This window comes from Carlito syrichta, unplaced genomic scaffold, assembly GCF_000164805.1.
Source record: "Carlito syrichta isolate Samal-C Ts95f unplaced genomic scaffold, Tarsius_syrichta-2.0.1 Scaffold316252, whole genome shotgun sequence".
Lineage (NCBI taxonomy): Eukaryota > Metazoa > Chordata > Mammalia > Primates > Tarsiidae > Carlito > Carlito syrichta.
This window is the reverse complement of record NW_007260348.1, coordinates 1176011-1191895: the sequence shown is the minus strand read 5'-3', so window position 1 is coordinate 1191895 and position 15885 is coordinate 1176011. Positions and strand designations below refer to the sequence as shown.

The following is a 15885-nucleotide window of genomic DNA, read 5'->3' as shown; positions in this document are numbered from 1 at the left end:
GAAAACCAACAAATATTTGTTGTCTAGTGTTCTGATCTGTGGTGGCTTAAAAAAACAAACAAATAGCAAAAATAGATGTTAGAGGTAGTCACACTAATAATAGTGAGAAGAGAGAGATCTGCATGGAAGAAATTGAAAAACTACTAAAAAGAAAAAAATATCAGACAGCAGAATATGGGGAGAGGGGAACATTAAGTATAAGGACAAATAATCTCACAGCTCTAAAGCTACCAGCAAGCAACACTAGCCATTATAGTGGTTATTATTATTATTCTTTTTTTGAGTTGGAGTCTCACTCTGTCGCCCAGACTGGAGTGCAGTGGCTGCTCCTGGCCACCGCAGCCTCGACCTGCTGGGCTCCGGCGATCCTTCCGCCTCAGCCTTCCGAGTAGCTGGAATTACAGGCGTGCACTACCACGCCCGGCTGATTTTTTGATTTATTGTAGAGATGAGGCCTCGCTGCCCAGGCAGGTCTCGAACCCGCTCAGGCAATCCACTCACCTCAGCCTCCCAAAGGCGCGGGATTACAGGTTGAGCCACCGAGCCTGGCTATAGTGGTTATTTATGTTATCAAATTAAATTATGTTGTTTATATAATGTCTAAGGAAACAGGAAAATGGTAAATATTAAATACTCATTAGAAAACTTTTTATTCAAAAAGTTATCTTGCCAATTTAAAAGGCCAGAAAATTTTGGTTTTTTTAAGAAAATTAATTTTACCCGCCTGGGCAACTTGGCGAGACCTCATCTCTACAATAAATCAAAAATTAGCCGGTCGTGGTAGCGCGCGCCTGTAGTTCCAGCTACTGGGAAGGCTGAGGCGGAAGGATCGCCGGAGCCCAGCAGGTCGAGGCTGCGGTGGCCAGGAGCGGCCACTGCACTCCAGTCTGGGCGACAGAGTGAGACTCCGACTCAAAAGAAAAAGAAAAGAAAATTAATTTTTATGGGATATGTTCAAAGAACTCTCATCCTTTCTCTCTTCCTTCCTTCCCTCCTTCCTTCTCTGCCTCATCTCATAATTAGAACTATGTTGCTAGCCACGTGTCTCTTTACTTTATTATCATTATTATTATTATTATTTTGAGTGGAGTCTCACTCAGGCTGGAGTGCAGTGGCTGAATTGTGGCTCACTACAGCCTCCTTGACCTCCTGAGCTTGGGCGACCTTTCTTTTTCTTTCTTTTTTTTTTTGAGTCAGAGTCTCACTCTGTCACCCAGGCTGGAGTGCAGTGGCACGCTCACAGCCTCTGCAGCCTTAACCTGCTGGGCTCAGGCAATCCTTCCACCTCAGCTTTCCAAGTAGCTGGAACTACCATTGTGCAGCACCACACCTAGCTAATTTTTTGATTTATTGTAGAGATAAGGTCTCACCATGTTGCCCAGGCTGGTCTCGAACTAGTGGATTTAGGCAATCCTCTCGTCTCTGCCTCCCAAAGTGCTGGGATTACAGGTGTGAGCCACCACACCCAGGCTTGTGTGTTTCTTTTAGCTTGGGCAGCCAGGAAGGAAAGCTGAATCTGACTTTCAAACATACCAGCTCTGTTAGCCTTTATGGCGTTGACATTTGGATCTTTTTTTTTTTATCTCAACCTGATATTTCCTTAATTTTGACTCTGATTTATATATTTCCTAGACTTGATTGTTTATCACCATTTACCTTTTGCCATCATTTGTATTTATTATTTGTGCTGTTGCCATAGGGCAGGGGAAATCTTTTATGGAAGACGATTGAGTCTATATAAACAAACCGTCCTAAGATCGCTCCACTTGTAACATGAGATAAACGAGCTGACATTTTAACTGTTACTGCCTCATACAATCGGGTTGAGAAATCAGTGAACAGTAACAACTCCTTGCAAACAAAATGAGATTTTCAAAGGATAAAACATGGCAAGTGCCTGAATTATGCCCTGGGGTTTTTGATCTCATCATCTGCTGGACTTGGTCATTGGAAGGTTAATGCAAAATCACACATCCTGAAAATTGAAAGTCAAATTCCCAAAAGTTAAAATTGACTAAATATAATCACAGGAAATATGCAGAACACAAAGGACAGTCAAAAAAAAGAGTCTGCTGATTACTTTAGGATGAAAGAAAGTGAACTTTCTAAAAATGCAGCCCTGCAATTGCCCTATGTAGCCATCATTCTTTTATTGGTCACATTTTCTTTCTTTCTTTTGTTTTCTTTTGGTTTTTTTTGTTTGTTTCTTTGAGTTGGAGTCTCACTCTGTCACCCAGGCTGGAGTGCAGTACCAAGATCATGGCCCACTGCAGACTCAACCTCCTGGGCTCAGGTGATCCTTCCACCTCAGCCTCCTGAGTAACTGGGATTACAGGTGTGCACCACGTCTGCCTACTTTTTTTGGTAGAGACAAGGTAGAGACAAGGTCTTACTATTTTGTCCAGGCTGGTCTCAAACTCCTGGATTCAAGAAATTCTCCTGCCTCAGCCTCCTAAAGTGCTGAGATTAAGGTGTGAACCACTGCGGCTGGCCCATTTTGTTTTGCATTGATATGGCTCAGTTTAAGGAATCTGTATAACTCAATTCAAGAAATCTGGTTTATAACCTTTTTATTGTTCTGACTTCTGGAATACTGGATCAGGAACCCCAGGGAGCTGATATAAAGTGGAATAGGTCACATGCAAAATCTATGATGGTAATCTGCTCACTATACAACCTACTTTCACCTAGAGACTGTGCAAATCTTGTAGCATTTTATAGTCTCTAAAAATCTACAAGAAAAAAAGACGAAAAGAGCAATTTTTGTCATAGCATAACCAGTATCAAATTGTGAAAGCAAATCTATTTATAAATCACATCAGGCAATGATTTGATTCGAATACATTACTTTGTTCAGGAATGCTTTTTAAAAAATCCCCCGCAGCTGGGTGTGGTGGCTCACACCTGTAATCCCAGCACTTTGGGAGTTGGAGGCAAGAGGATTGCCTGAGCCCACGGGTTCGAGGCCAATGTGGGCAACTTGGCAAGACCTCGTCTCTACAATAAATTTAAAAAATTAGCTAGGCGTGGTGCAGCACACCTGTGGTTCCAGCTACTTGGAAGACTGAGCTCAGTAGGTTGAGGTTGCGATAGTCATGAGCATGCCACTGCACTCCAGCTTGGGCGACAGAGCAAGACTGATGCAAATAAACAAATAAATAAATAAAAAGTTATGCAATCTGGCTTCCTGAAATCTGAAGGGGCTCAGATAGAACATTTATACAGGGCAATAGCTTTGTAATTTTAGTTGGCAACTCCCTGAAAAAAAAAAAAAGTGGTTTTTGGGCATTTGTAGGACTGGCTGTCCATATTTACTCTTCTCTTTTCCATTTCTCATCAGTTTCTAGGAATTGTCTCTTTCCCAGACCTATATAGGCTCTCAGCACACCTGATAATACAATCTAAGCTGCACCCGCCCCACACCTGCCATAACAGACTGGGTACATACTGTCCCACGAAGGACAAATGAGTCTTTTCCCAGAGTTGGATATCAGGTCTAAGGGATTCCAGTCTTAGTCTGGAGAGTTTTCTAATAAGAAGGAATGTAAGCCTGGGAACTGTGGTGACCATATTCCTCCCTGTGGAATTGGGAGTAGACCAAGCAGATGTGAGAAAGAGAAAGAGTGATGCAGAGAAGATGAAAGGAAGGGGCAGAGGACAACAGAGAGGAGCAATGAACAAAAGAGACCTCACACATTGGAGCCCCTGGTCCATGGGTCCCAAGGTCTGTCTGCATTGCTGTCTTTTTTAAAAAAAACTTTTGTAGACACGAGGTCTCACTATGTTGCCCAGGTTGGTCTTGAGCTCCTGGACTCAAGCGATCCTCCTACCTCAGCCTCCCAAAGTGCTGGCATTGTAGGTGTGAGCAACTGCGCCCAGTCTTCATCTCCGTCTTTGGGTTCTACAAGACCCTATACTTACACACATGTGTTCTTATAATGAATCTTCCTCATTTGGGATTAAGTAGCCTCTAGGGTTTCAATTATACATCACCAAGAGTCCTAACTAAATCTCCAAGTGATAGAAGATTATTGTTCAAGGGTACAAAACTTTAAAGTTAAACTGAGACAATCTGTTGGAACTGATTCCAGCAAGTGAGAACAAGTCTCTTCATCATTCAGCTTTAATTACTGGCTGGAACTGATTTTTCAGTATTCCCTTTGTTGAATATTGGATTCAACACACTGAAAACAAAACTAATCACTTTCAGCAAGTCTGTGTCTTTCTTTTTAGTATAAAAGGAGAAGAAAAAAAACCCCACAACTCCTTTTTGTGTAAACACTCATCTTCAATCTTTGTATCCAAATCTTGCAAGCCAATCCTAATTTAACACATGAGATTAGAAAATTGTGTATTTATTGGCAATCAATTTTTTTTTTAATAGAAGTCTCACTCTTGCTCAGGTTGGAGTGCAGTGGCACGCTCACGGCCACTGTATCCTCTAACTACTGGGCTCAAGCAATCCTTCCACCTCAGCCTTCCAAGTAGCTGGGACTACAGGCACGCGCCACCACACCCATCTAATTTTTTGATTTATTGAAGAAACAAGGTCTTTCCAAGTTGCCCAGGTTGGTCTCGAACCCATGGGTTCAGAGAATCCTCTCGCCTTTGCCTCCCAAAGTGCTGGGATTACAGGCATAAGCCACCCTGTCCAACTTGCACACAATTTTTAATAATTTTTTTAGTTTCTGTTTATCCTAGGGACACTGGAGAAACATCCAGTTTTATCAATAAAAAAGTTTCTCAAATACAGAGACCTCCCAATATGATGGACTTTTAGAAATTTGCCATAAACAGCTATAACTTTGGTTGCATTTTCACAAGCATAGGCACACATGAATTGGCAAGAACTGACTTACAGTCAAGGAGCTGGAAGGTAGGAAACCAAAGAGTCTAGCCTTTTCACATGACAGATAAGATATTAAGACCCAGAGTAAAGACATTTGGCCTCTCTCCGCTACCTTGAGTTCCTAGGTCCCAGCTCCCGATTCAATTGCTATTCTGTGTAAAGTCACTCATGCAATCTCTGCCCTCTTCTTTCTACAGGTAGATTGAGATGCTAAGGTGTATGTAATTCCATGAGTAAAGCACCTATACAACGATCCACAGGACTTCTGTGTGTGAATGCTGGAGGAAAGAGTAAGAAGAGAAAAGGACCAAGGGGAACGTTGTCATGGGAACACCAAGGCAAATCACAAATGAAAAGGAATTGAAACCAGTTCTGCTATCTCAAGCTTTATTTATTCGAGTAATAAATCAAGGTATCTGTGTCAAAACCAATGTAGCGTCAAATGAACTAAAGATAAGCTTTTCAATCCAATCAATACTGTCTTCTAAATACCAGAATCTTTTTTAAAAGGGTTGCTTCACTGCACACTTAATTTATATTACTGTTAAAATTTCTATATGAGCATGTGTGCATGCTCTCTCTTTGTTCTAGCAGGTTTTTAAAAATTCTAAATTACTCACAGAGAAGGAATAATGTAAGACAGAATTATCTAAAATACTATTTTGTGAGCAGAACAGTTTCTAAACCTAAGACAGGCCAGAAAAGTCAAATGGGCTTGGGTAATGAAGTGTGGAGCCCAGATGAGGCAAATGACTGCTTTCTGGGGGTTAAGTAGATCTGTGGATCAGTGTGAAGCTTGCAGAAGGAAATTTCACTTAACTAATATCTTGTCAGAGAAGGAAATATCAATCAATAGTGGATAGACATCTTGCAATCCTGGTCGTAAAGTAATGTGGTAAGAATTTGTGTTACTGCTCAGAGAAGGCACTGACTCTTTCATATCTCTGAATTCCTAGTTCATGTCACTGAAATCCCAGTTCTCCCCAATAAAGGTAAGCCCACTCTATATGTAAGTTTCCTATAGTAAAATCATCTGAGCAAATAGTTCATCTTCAGAGGCAAGTTGAGAAATATGAAATAAAATTGTTTTGGCTGCATAGAGTGGCTCACGCCTTGTAATCCCAGCACTTTGGGAAGCTGAGGTGAGAGGATCACTTGAGACCAGGAGTGTGAGACTAGCTGGGGTAGCATAATGAGATCTCATCTCTACAAACATTTTTAAAAAATTAAACATTAAGAAAAAATTGGTTTTAATACCTTTATTTCATTAGACAGTTTCATTCCCTTTTTGGATTCACGGATTTATAGATATTGTAGAATGTTAAAAGTGAACTGACTTCCAAAAGCAAGTGAGATAAGCTAACTTTTTGTTCATTGAGTTGTCAGAGGCCACGGAACTAGTTGGTTGATAGAATCAAAGCTTCTTTTTTATCTCTTGAATTAAACAAAAACTTTCTACCAAAAAGTTAATATACTTTACAGACTTACATTCAGACATTAGTTTTCTTTTAAGGAATGACAATCCAAGACACAGAGAGTTAGAACTTACTTTTCTAGTCTACTAGACAGGGTCTGTCTATAAGAAAATAGACCAATGCTGAGTTTCCATTTATTAGATTAATGAATAATGCGCCAATCCTTTCTTTCTCTCTCTCACACACACAAACCTTCTGCTGATTTCTTGGCTGTTTTTCTCATTTTCATTCTGTCTTCTGAACCCTGAACACACTTAGAGGTTGGTGATGGAAGTCAAACAGCTGATTGGTTTTGAGGACTTATGGTGAGGGAAGAAAGGAAAAAGGAAGACCAAAGTAGAGAAGGAAATTTGGGGGTAAATGTAAAGCTATAGGTGAAAATTTTGTAAGTTTGTAAAAATGGCATTTTGGGGGACAATTTTAAGAAATATTTACTACTAATTTTCTAAGGCAGTTTATATAGCAAACGTCACTGCTATTTTAAGACATAAAATATGTAAGTTATGAAGACCTAGTAAAAAAGTTTTTTTAATATGTGGACATTTTTCCAAAGGATCATAGAGAAAGCTTTTTTCCCCTCTCTTTTGAGTTGATTCTGTTTTCCTTGTCTTCATATCTTTAGCCCTAAACTCAGATCAAACGTTGACAGTTCCTTGGGTTCCCACAGAGGGGCAGTAGCACATGGGGCCAAGGAGATGGTGAGGGCAGGCCCTGGCCCCAAATCATGCAACATTCTCTGATTCACACTGACTAACCACAGGGAAAGTTAGAGCCCTCCGCTGGCATTGCCCTGAGCTGAAACTCCACGCCCTCCACACCCAGGCCTTCACTGCTTCTAGAAAGTCAGCTGTACTCATTCACACAAGGCACCTTCACTAGATCTATATTCCTGAAGATCCTTCTCCTGCATTCTTCACCAGAGAAATTCGACATGCAGTGTAGACCACCAGGCCTCAGAAAATGCCAGGTTATCTTCCAAGGAAACGTCACCAGCTAGAAAGACAGCAAGAGGAGGTAGAAAGAGCCTGGGCTTCGGAGTGAACTACCTGAGGGCTGGGCCCTGAGCTGCCACGTTCTAGTCTTGAGTCTCAGCGAGTTGTTGACCATCTCAAGCATCGTTTCTTCATCAGTGAAGTGGGGGTGATAATAGCGCACATCCTCATAGAATTCTGAGATTTTTATTAAGAGGAAAGTGCAATGAAAGCCTTCTAGATCGTAGAGTATTATGGTTCTTTTTATTAAAGCCCAGTCATACACTAAATTAAGAATCAACTGATTTCATTTGCTGCATTCACTCCTTATGATACTGGGAGAGATGTACATCAACAATTTTTACTTGCGAGCCCATGATGTTTCAACATTGAAAGAATATATTTAACAAACAAGAAAGTTTACTCTTAAGACCTAGACTTTTTTCTCCTTAGATAGTTGACACAAGGACCTCAATCCTATAATATACATGTAACAGTCGAGTTTACTTCCATGTAACCAGCATTTCACTTTCACAAATATAAGGGATCACATTTTCCATGAGTCAGTCAACTGAAAGGTGCCATTGTGGGTGATCAAGGGTTTCATCGTCCACAGTAGACAAGAAGATATTCTAATCAGCCTTTTGCCACTTTGCTACAAATCATATAGCTAAATTCCAAAACATGAAAGGATTAGGTAATTCCCATACACCAATCTGACAAGTCTAGATGGCACCTTAATCTGGCCCAGGGTCATACAGATGGAAAAAACTCTCTCTGCTATTTTTGCTCCTTTTTCTAACACCTAACACTGGGCAGATGTCACCTGTTTAATAACAGTCACAAGGCATTCAAAAGACTTGCATGTTTAAGAGAGCTAATTTCCCAGGTTTCCCACTCTCCCCATGGCAGAGGGAAATCACAGTGTCTGACCAGCAAGGTCATGGATAGCCTTTTGTAATTCTACTCCCTTGCCAGTCTCTATGTTCCCACTCTATACCCACAACCCTCACTCCACTCTATACCCACAACCCTCACTTCCCTGGTCCTACCTGGTGTCCCACTGATTTTGTTTCTCTTCTTCTTTTCCTTAAGACAGGGCCTCTGAGCGAAATTCTATAGCAACTGTGAAGCAAGGGCCATTGTTGATGTTTTCAAGATGGGAAAACCAAGACTCAGAAAGTTCTGATGGCTTGCTCTAGGTAAGGACTTGGGCTTGGGCCTTCTAACTTTTTAGCTAGGAATTCTGCAGTCCTAGGTTTAGATGGAGCAGATGTCTTAGGGACCCATTTACTGAGGGAGCTAAATAAGTTGACAAGGCCGGGATACACACATGGACCAACTCCCAAAGCGCCTCTCCCCAGAGAGACGGCAGCAGTTCTGAAGCTCTGGCCTGTCTCCTGGAGGTGGGAGGCGGGAGTGGGAAAAGATGGTGTTTTCAAGTCATTAAACCAGCATTAAAGTACACAAACAACTACTGTATGACCCCACATGCAGAGATGGGCTCTGACGCAAGGATATGTCATTCCTTCTAAATCCCTGTAGGAAATGAGAGATACGAGAATTAGGATGGAATGTCAACTATTTCTTAAGGAAGCATGCTAGCATCTCTTCTTCCAAGAGTTCCCTTCTGGACAGAACTGGGACTTATTCTTTCTCCCTGATTCTTAACTGTGGTTGTGCAGGCCCCTGTTAAGAAGAGAAAAAGGGACGGATGGCGTGTAGAAGCATGCAGGAAGGAAACACGGAATCCAGGTGAAGCATCAGCACCTCTGAGTCCCAAGGAAGGCCCCTTTCTGATGTTGTGGATTTCATCCCTTTTTCCTGTGACTGCCCTGACAGACCCCTCCATGATAACCTTCCACATATTCCAACAAGAGTACTTCCTTCTTCTTCTATTTCTTTTTTTTTTTTGAGTTGGAGTCTCACTCTGTCACCCAGACTGGAGTGCAATGGCCGCTCCTGGCCACAGCAACATTGACCTGCTGGGCTCCAGCGATCCTTCTACCTCAGCCTTCCAAGTAGCTGGAATTACAGGTGCGCTCTACCATGCCCGGCTAATTTTTTGATTTATTGCAGAGATGAGGTCTCGCTGCCCAGGCAGTTCTCGAACCCACGGGCTCAGGCAATCCACTCACCTCAGCCTCTCAAGGCACGGGATTACAGGCTGAGCCACTGAGCCCGGCTCCTTCTTCTATTTCATCCCACCCTCCCCAATTCCTCCTCACCTCCACCCTCATGCTCATGCACATCTAAAGTATATAGCAAGGGGTCTATCTGGGAAAGGGAAGACCGATGCATAATGTTAAGTTTTGTTCACTCATTTTGAGAACAGTGCTCTGAGCTTGGTGGAGAAGGGTTCTTCAGGCACCAGCATGATGGGGAGGTGGGGCCAGAGGTGAAAAGAGCAAGAGGCTAGCAACAAAGAGCAGGCACAGCCGTGATCAGAGGCACAGCCCTTAGAGCTGTGCAGGGTTGCCTTTCCCTCCTGATGGGAGGCCCCTGTGCTGGGCTGCACATCCATTCGGTGGTGATAGTCGGGGGTTGGGAGTTAGGGGTGAGAGGTAGACGTGGACGCTAGAAAGTCAGGTGTTCATGGATGACAGTAGAGTGTGGTTGCGTTCCAGTTCTGGAAACTTCAACTTACTGTAGCCTCCCTCTTTGTCCTCGATGCCCATTCGGGAGAATAGCCTTTGATGTGGCCCTTGTGTTTTTGTAAGAAAAAGAGGTTGTTTGCTGGGTCATTTCTCACGTTCCTCGTCTGAAATTAGAGACGTGACCCTCTATTTCTGAGTGGTTATGAGGACTAATGAGATGTGAGAAGATGCTTACCACATCCCAGGGCCCAGTACATGCCTGGGTACCTCCTTTGTCCTTCCCTCTGGTCTTCACCTACAAAGGATGCCCTTCCTTCCCTTACTTTTTGGGAAATAGTTATTCATTATCGCTTGCCAAACAAAATGTGGACCGTGGCCAGGCAGGTGGTGGAGCACAGAGAACAGAGCCCAGGCCGGGCCCAAGAAGACTGTGGGTGGTGGGCACCTGTGCTGACCAGGTGTGGCTCGAGGGGGAGTCGCAGGGGTAGAAACTGGGGGCCGTGACGGCCGGTCAGTCCCCTGCTCCCTTTCTTTGGTGGGACAGCCAGAGTCTGGGGGACTCGGGCACACGCAAGTTCTTACCTTGAGAGGCAGAGTGGCAGGTGGCGCTGGGCAGCCCTTGCTGGTCTGAACCTCTGGGCAGTACCTGCAGAGCCGCGCCCTGGTGGCCCTCACTGTGGTACCTGTGTCCTCTTCACAGCTCCGCAGGGATACCCGGTGGGTGGCGGCACTTCTGCTCAGCAGAGCCCTTTCCTGCTGGTCAGCCGCGTGGGCAGGGGAGGCCTGAGCCATGGAGCATCCCAGGGCATCGCTGCACCGGGGCTGCGAGTCCCCCAGGTCCTGGGGAGCAGAAGCGCCCGGCCAGTGCTCCCAGCCCATGGAGCGACTGCTGCTCCCATCGCTCATGACGGGAGCTGGGCTAGGAAGCTGGCATGGCGGGAGCAAGAGCCGGCCGAGTTTCCCAGAGGCAGGGGCCAGGCGATGCCCGCGATGCGGGCATCGGCAGCCCCCGCTCCTGCCTCCTGCCCGCTCCCGGGGTTTTCCGTCCCCGGCCTTCTTTTCCCCCGGAGCAGAGCAAGTGAAAGCAGCCGGTCCCTCGGTCCCAGGGCCTCCCTTCTGCAGCAGGCTGGAAGGAGGAGCCGCCAAGCCCTGCGTGCGCCCGAGGTCCCGGCCTGCCAAGAAGCCTGTCCTGGGACTTGGGAAACTGTGTCCCGCCTCCAGGCCCCCTGGGGCTGCTGTGGAGGCAGCCGCGGCTGGAGACTGGGTGGGGAGAGCGCGGGCAGGGAAAGCCTGCAGCTGGATGAAGAGGAAGGAAGTTTTCATCTGCTGCTGGTGAGGCGGCTCAGTCATTTCCTCCAGGAGGTCGGGCTGGTCCTTGCCAGGGTCGAGTTTCAGACCTCAGTGCCCAGGGATGCAAGCCGCGGCTGCTGTGGCCAGACATGACTCAGCCCCATGGTTCCACCGATTGCCTGGGGAAGCAAAGACACACCTTCAGCACTCAGGGCCGGTTTCAAGGAAAGGGTCTCAGGGGATGACCTTGGCTGGGGAGCTGGACTCTACAGCAAGTCACAGGCTACAAAAACACAGGGATTGGTGAGGAATCACCTGTAAGTGAGGGGTGGGAGTGGAGACAGTCAAGAGTTGGTCCTTCTCGCTTTCGTGTGTCTGAATTGTTCTTTCCTAACTGCCCCCCTTGCTCATATTTTAAGTGGCATATTTATTTCATCTTTCAGTCCCAGGTTGTGTATCAGCTATTCCTGTTATTTGGTGTCTGACCTGTGGTTTACACATGAAGCCACCAATGAACTTTACAGTGTGCTTTTTACTTTTTGGTTGCTTTTTGAGACAGGCTCTCACTCTGTTGGCCAGGCTGGAGTACAGTGGTGCGATCCTGGCTCACCACAACCTTGACCTCCTGGGCTCAGGTGATCCTTCTGCCTCAGCCTCCTGAGCAGCTAGGACTATAGGCACATGCCACCACACCCAGCTAATATTTTTATTTTTTGTAGCGACGAGGTCTTGCTGTATTGCCCAGGCTGGTCTTGAACTCCTGGGCTCAAGTGATCCTCCTACATCAGTCTCCCAAAGTGCTAGGATTACAGATGTGAATCACCATGCTTGGCCCTAGAATGTACTTTTAATCTTCTTTGCCTGCATTATTTTTACCAAATACTTTTAAGACCTCTGTGACAGAAGGTATAACAAACAGTCGTAAACAACCTTAATGAATTGCCACTTTAAATCCTATGGTTATTTAGGGGTTCTCTAGGAGTAATCGCACAGTCCAATATCAAAGTACTTGGTGCTGTGGTTTGAATGTGTCCTTTTTGAAATCCAGGTATTGTCACTGTGATAGTATTAAGAGATGGGGCCTTTTAGGGGTGATTAGAGTATGAGGGTGCCTTCCTTCATGAATGGGATTAAGGCCCCTATGAAAGAAGCTTCACACAGCTGTTGATTGGTAACTTGTCCTTCTGCCCTGTGAGGATACAGTGTTCCTCCCCTCTGAGGATGCAGCCTTCAATAGACGACTGAACCTGCTGGCACCTTGACCTTGGACTTCTAGCCTCCAGAACTGCAAGAAACTAAATTTCTGTTCTTTATAAATTGCCCAGTCTGTGGTATTTTGTTGATCAGCATAAAATGGTCGAAGACACTCAACACTGCCAAACAATAAATAAATAAACAAATAAGGAGAAAAGAAAAAAGAAGAGAGAAAGAAAAAAATAAGAAAAACCATCCAGGTAACAAATCTGACTGAAAGGTTTTTTTTGTTGTTGCTTTTGCGTTTAAAAATATTTTAGCCCATCCTAATTGGAGAGGAGAAAATAATTAGCCTTCTGTACTTGTGTTTTTTTTTTTTTTTAATGGAGATCATTTCTTTCTAGCAAAATATAACAGGTCATTGGAAAGTACAGTCAAAGAAAAGACAAAGTAAGAAGAAATTGCCTGAAAATTCAGTTGAGTAATTCACATTCAAAGTGTTTCTACAGACTCAATGCCTCTCATAATAGAAAGGAAACTTTTTGAGTCATGCTGACCTCCTACTTGAGAAAAAGAAGTCAGGGGTGAGAAAGCTCTAGTCTCTGTCAATTTGAAACAACTTGACTAAAAGGGAACCAGGAATCACCCTCTGAGACAAAGTGAACACACAGTCCAGAAAGCCCCACTCTTTATGGAGCACTGTGTCAAGCCTGGACGATCTCTCCCTCCTTGACACCTCACCATCCCCTCACACTGGCAGCTCCCCTAGGACCACCGAGGACTATGGGTCCTGACTGGTTGCCACTGGCCAATCAGACTCTTGAGAAATTCTCAGGATGGCTGATTGGGGTTCTGTGTCAGTTTTCCTTGTTAAACGTTTTCACAGTTTTTTCAGGCAAGGTTATGGGGGCTTTGCTCACACTATCAGACAGCTGACAAATGACTTGGTCTACATTTCCTTTTTTTTTTTGAGTTGGAGTCTCACTCCCTTGCCCAGGCTGAAGTGCAGTTGGCACATTCACAACCACCCCAGCGTCGACCTGCTGGGCTCCACAATCCTTCTGCCTCAGCCTTCCAAGCAGCCAGAACTACAGGCATGCGTTTCCACGCCCGACTAATTTTTTTATATTTTTTTATTTATTGTAGAGATGAGATCTTGCCAATTTGCTTGGGCCGGTCTCGAACCCGTGGACTCAGGCAATCCACTCGCCTTTGTCTCCCAAAGTGCTGGGATTACAGGCTGAGCCACTGAGCCCCGCCTACATCTCCTTTTGAAAAGTGCTCAAATTGTTTAGGCCGTGCACAAGCCACTATCATCCTTTTAGAACAAATACCAATACAGAGAAAATTTTGACAAAACAATATTTTGTCCAAGTATAATTATATGTTGACCTTATTACACTAATTTGCATTAAAAATCCTATGCAAGTGATATCTAATCTTTTTGTAATTTTCTTTCTTTCTTTTTTTTTTTTTTTTTTGAGTTGGAGTCTCACTCTATTGACCAGACTGGAGTGCAGTGGCCGCTCCCGGCCACCGCAGCCTCGCCTGCTGGGCTCCGACGATCCTTCCGCCTCAGCCTTCCGCCTCAGCCTTCCGAGTAGCCGGAATTACAGGCGTGCGCTACCACATCCGGCTGATTTTTTTTATTTATTGTGGAGATGAGGTCTCATGCCCAGGCGGGTCTCAAACCCGTGAGCTCAGGCAATCCACTCATCTCAGCCTCCCAAAGGCGCGGGATTACAGGCTGAGCCACCGAGCCTGGCTCTTTTTTGTAATTTTCACACTCTTCTATAAAAGAACTTGCTTGAATTTTATAATCACTCAACAAATACTAGTTTATTGACTAACTGCCAATAATAGGAGAGGCTATTCATACAGAACAGGGATTTGGGTAAGTAGAAGCTATCATTTTATTTTAGCTTCCAGAGGTGCTGAACATTATATCAGATGCTTTACATACTATATTTTGTTCAAGGCCCAACACAGTCCTATGAAGCAGGTGGCCTTATTTCCATTTTGCAGTTAAAGGATGTGAGTCTCAGGAAAGTGACAGTTGGCCCCAAGTAGGCAGGAGCTTTAAAGAGTGATCAGATGAGAGGTTTCACTTCAACTCCCTAATCCCTTTTCACTTCAAACATCCAACTTCCAAATCAAGTGATGAACTAAATAAACTTGTGGTGGTGCTGTTGGTGTGTCCTGTCTTTGTTATTATTGGCAAACTCACCATAGGAGATTACTGCCCAATATTTCATTTCTAGTTTTTGTGAGCTGGAATAGGAAAAGCATAAAAAATTGGCGGATGACACCGAGAGTTGACAGGAGTGCTGACTTGGAGGACACATGTTAGACACCTCCTTGGGATACCCTTAAGAATTTGGGGACAGCCGGGCTCGGTGGCTCAGTCTGTAATCCCGTGCCTTTGGGAGGCTGAGGTGAGTGGATTGCCTGAGCCCGCGGGTTCGAGACCCGCCTGGGCAGCGAGACCTCATCTCTACAATAAATCAAAAATCAGCCGGGCATGGTAGCACATGCCTGTAATTCCGGCTACTCAGAAGGCTGAGGCGGAAGGATCTCCGGAGCCCAGTAGGTCGAGGCTGCAGTGGCCGGGAGTGGCCACTGCACTCCAGTCTGGGCGACAGAGTGAGACTCCAACTCAAAAAAAAAAAAAAAAGAATTTGGGGACACATTTGGAAGGCTGGGATTCTGAATGAGAGGTGGGGCAAATGTCAGAGATATCACTGCGGCGATGTGAACAGCATAGCAATGGAGACAGCATGTGCTCTGGTGCCAGGCAGACCCTTCATTGAGTCCTGCTTCAACTGCATGGCTGTGTGGCCTTGGGCTAGTGACTTAACCTCTCTGACGATCAGTTTCCTCTTCTCTAAGATGAAGTAACAACACCTACTTCGTAGTTATTACATGGGAGTATATGTAAAAGGCTTACTTAGCATAGTGCCTAGCTTGTACTAGGTTCTCAAAAAATATTAGCTACAAAATTTCTACTCACTACCATATGTTCTCACTCAAGACAGACCTTGAACAATTATCATAATACTGTAAGAAAGAGATTGGCAGTAGCGGGAAACTGTCAGGGAAGGGGGTGAGAGGGGCAGTTGAGGGAGACTGCTAGGGGAGGAAGGGGCACACCTCATCAACAAGGGTATCTGCATAATCAGCGTTTGTATACCTGACCCTGGATTGTACCCCACATCTTTATCATTTAAAAAAAGAATTTCTACACACATATTATTAGGCTTGGAGAAAATTGCTTCAACCAACAGTATAATTTGAGCTGTTTCATAAAATATATTATTTTTTTAGCCTGTAATAAGTAGTCACACGTATGCTTTTACACTTCCTTTCTGACCAGTAAGCATCTAAGAGCTGAGGAATTAATTGCAATGTGGGAGAGTCAGCAATGGATTGGGGGCCAGGAGATATGGATTAGAGTTCTGGAGTAACCATTTATTAGGTGTGACTCACAGTAAGTCTCTGAACCTCAGTAC

At 44.6% G+C, this 15885-nt stretch overlaps 1 protein-coding gene across 1 annotated transcript; it reads right to left on the bottom strand.

Moving 5' to 3' along the window:
- Window positions 1–7237: 7237 nt before the first annotated feature.
- On the bottom strand, window positions 7238–11242 carry LOC103276588 (nascent polypeptide-associated complex subunit alpha, muscle-specific form-like). Its single transcript, XM_021706965.1, has 2 exons — window positions 10348–11242; window positions 7238–7317 (listed from the first exon to the last, which is right to left on the bottom strand). The coding sequence occupies exons 1-2, from the start codon at window positions 11240–11242 to the stop codon at window positions 7238–7240; spliced, it is 975 nt and encodes a 324-aa protein (XP_021562640.1).
- Window positions 11243–15885: the final 4643 nt, after the last annotated feature.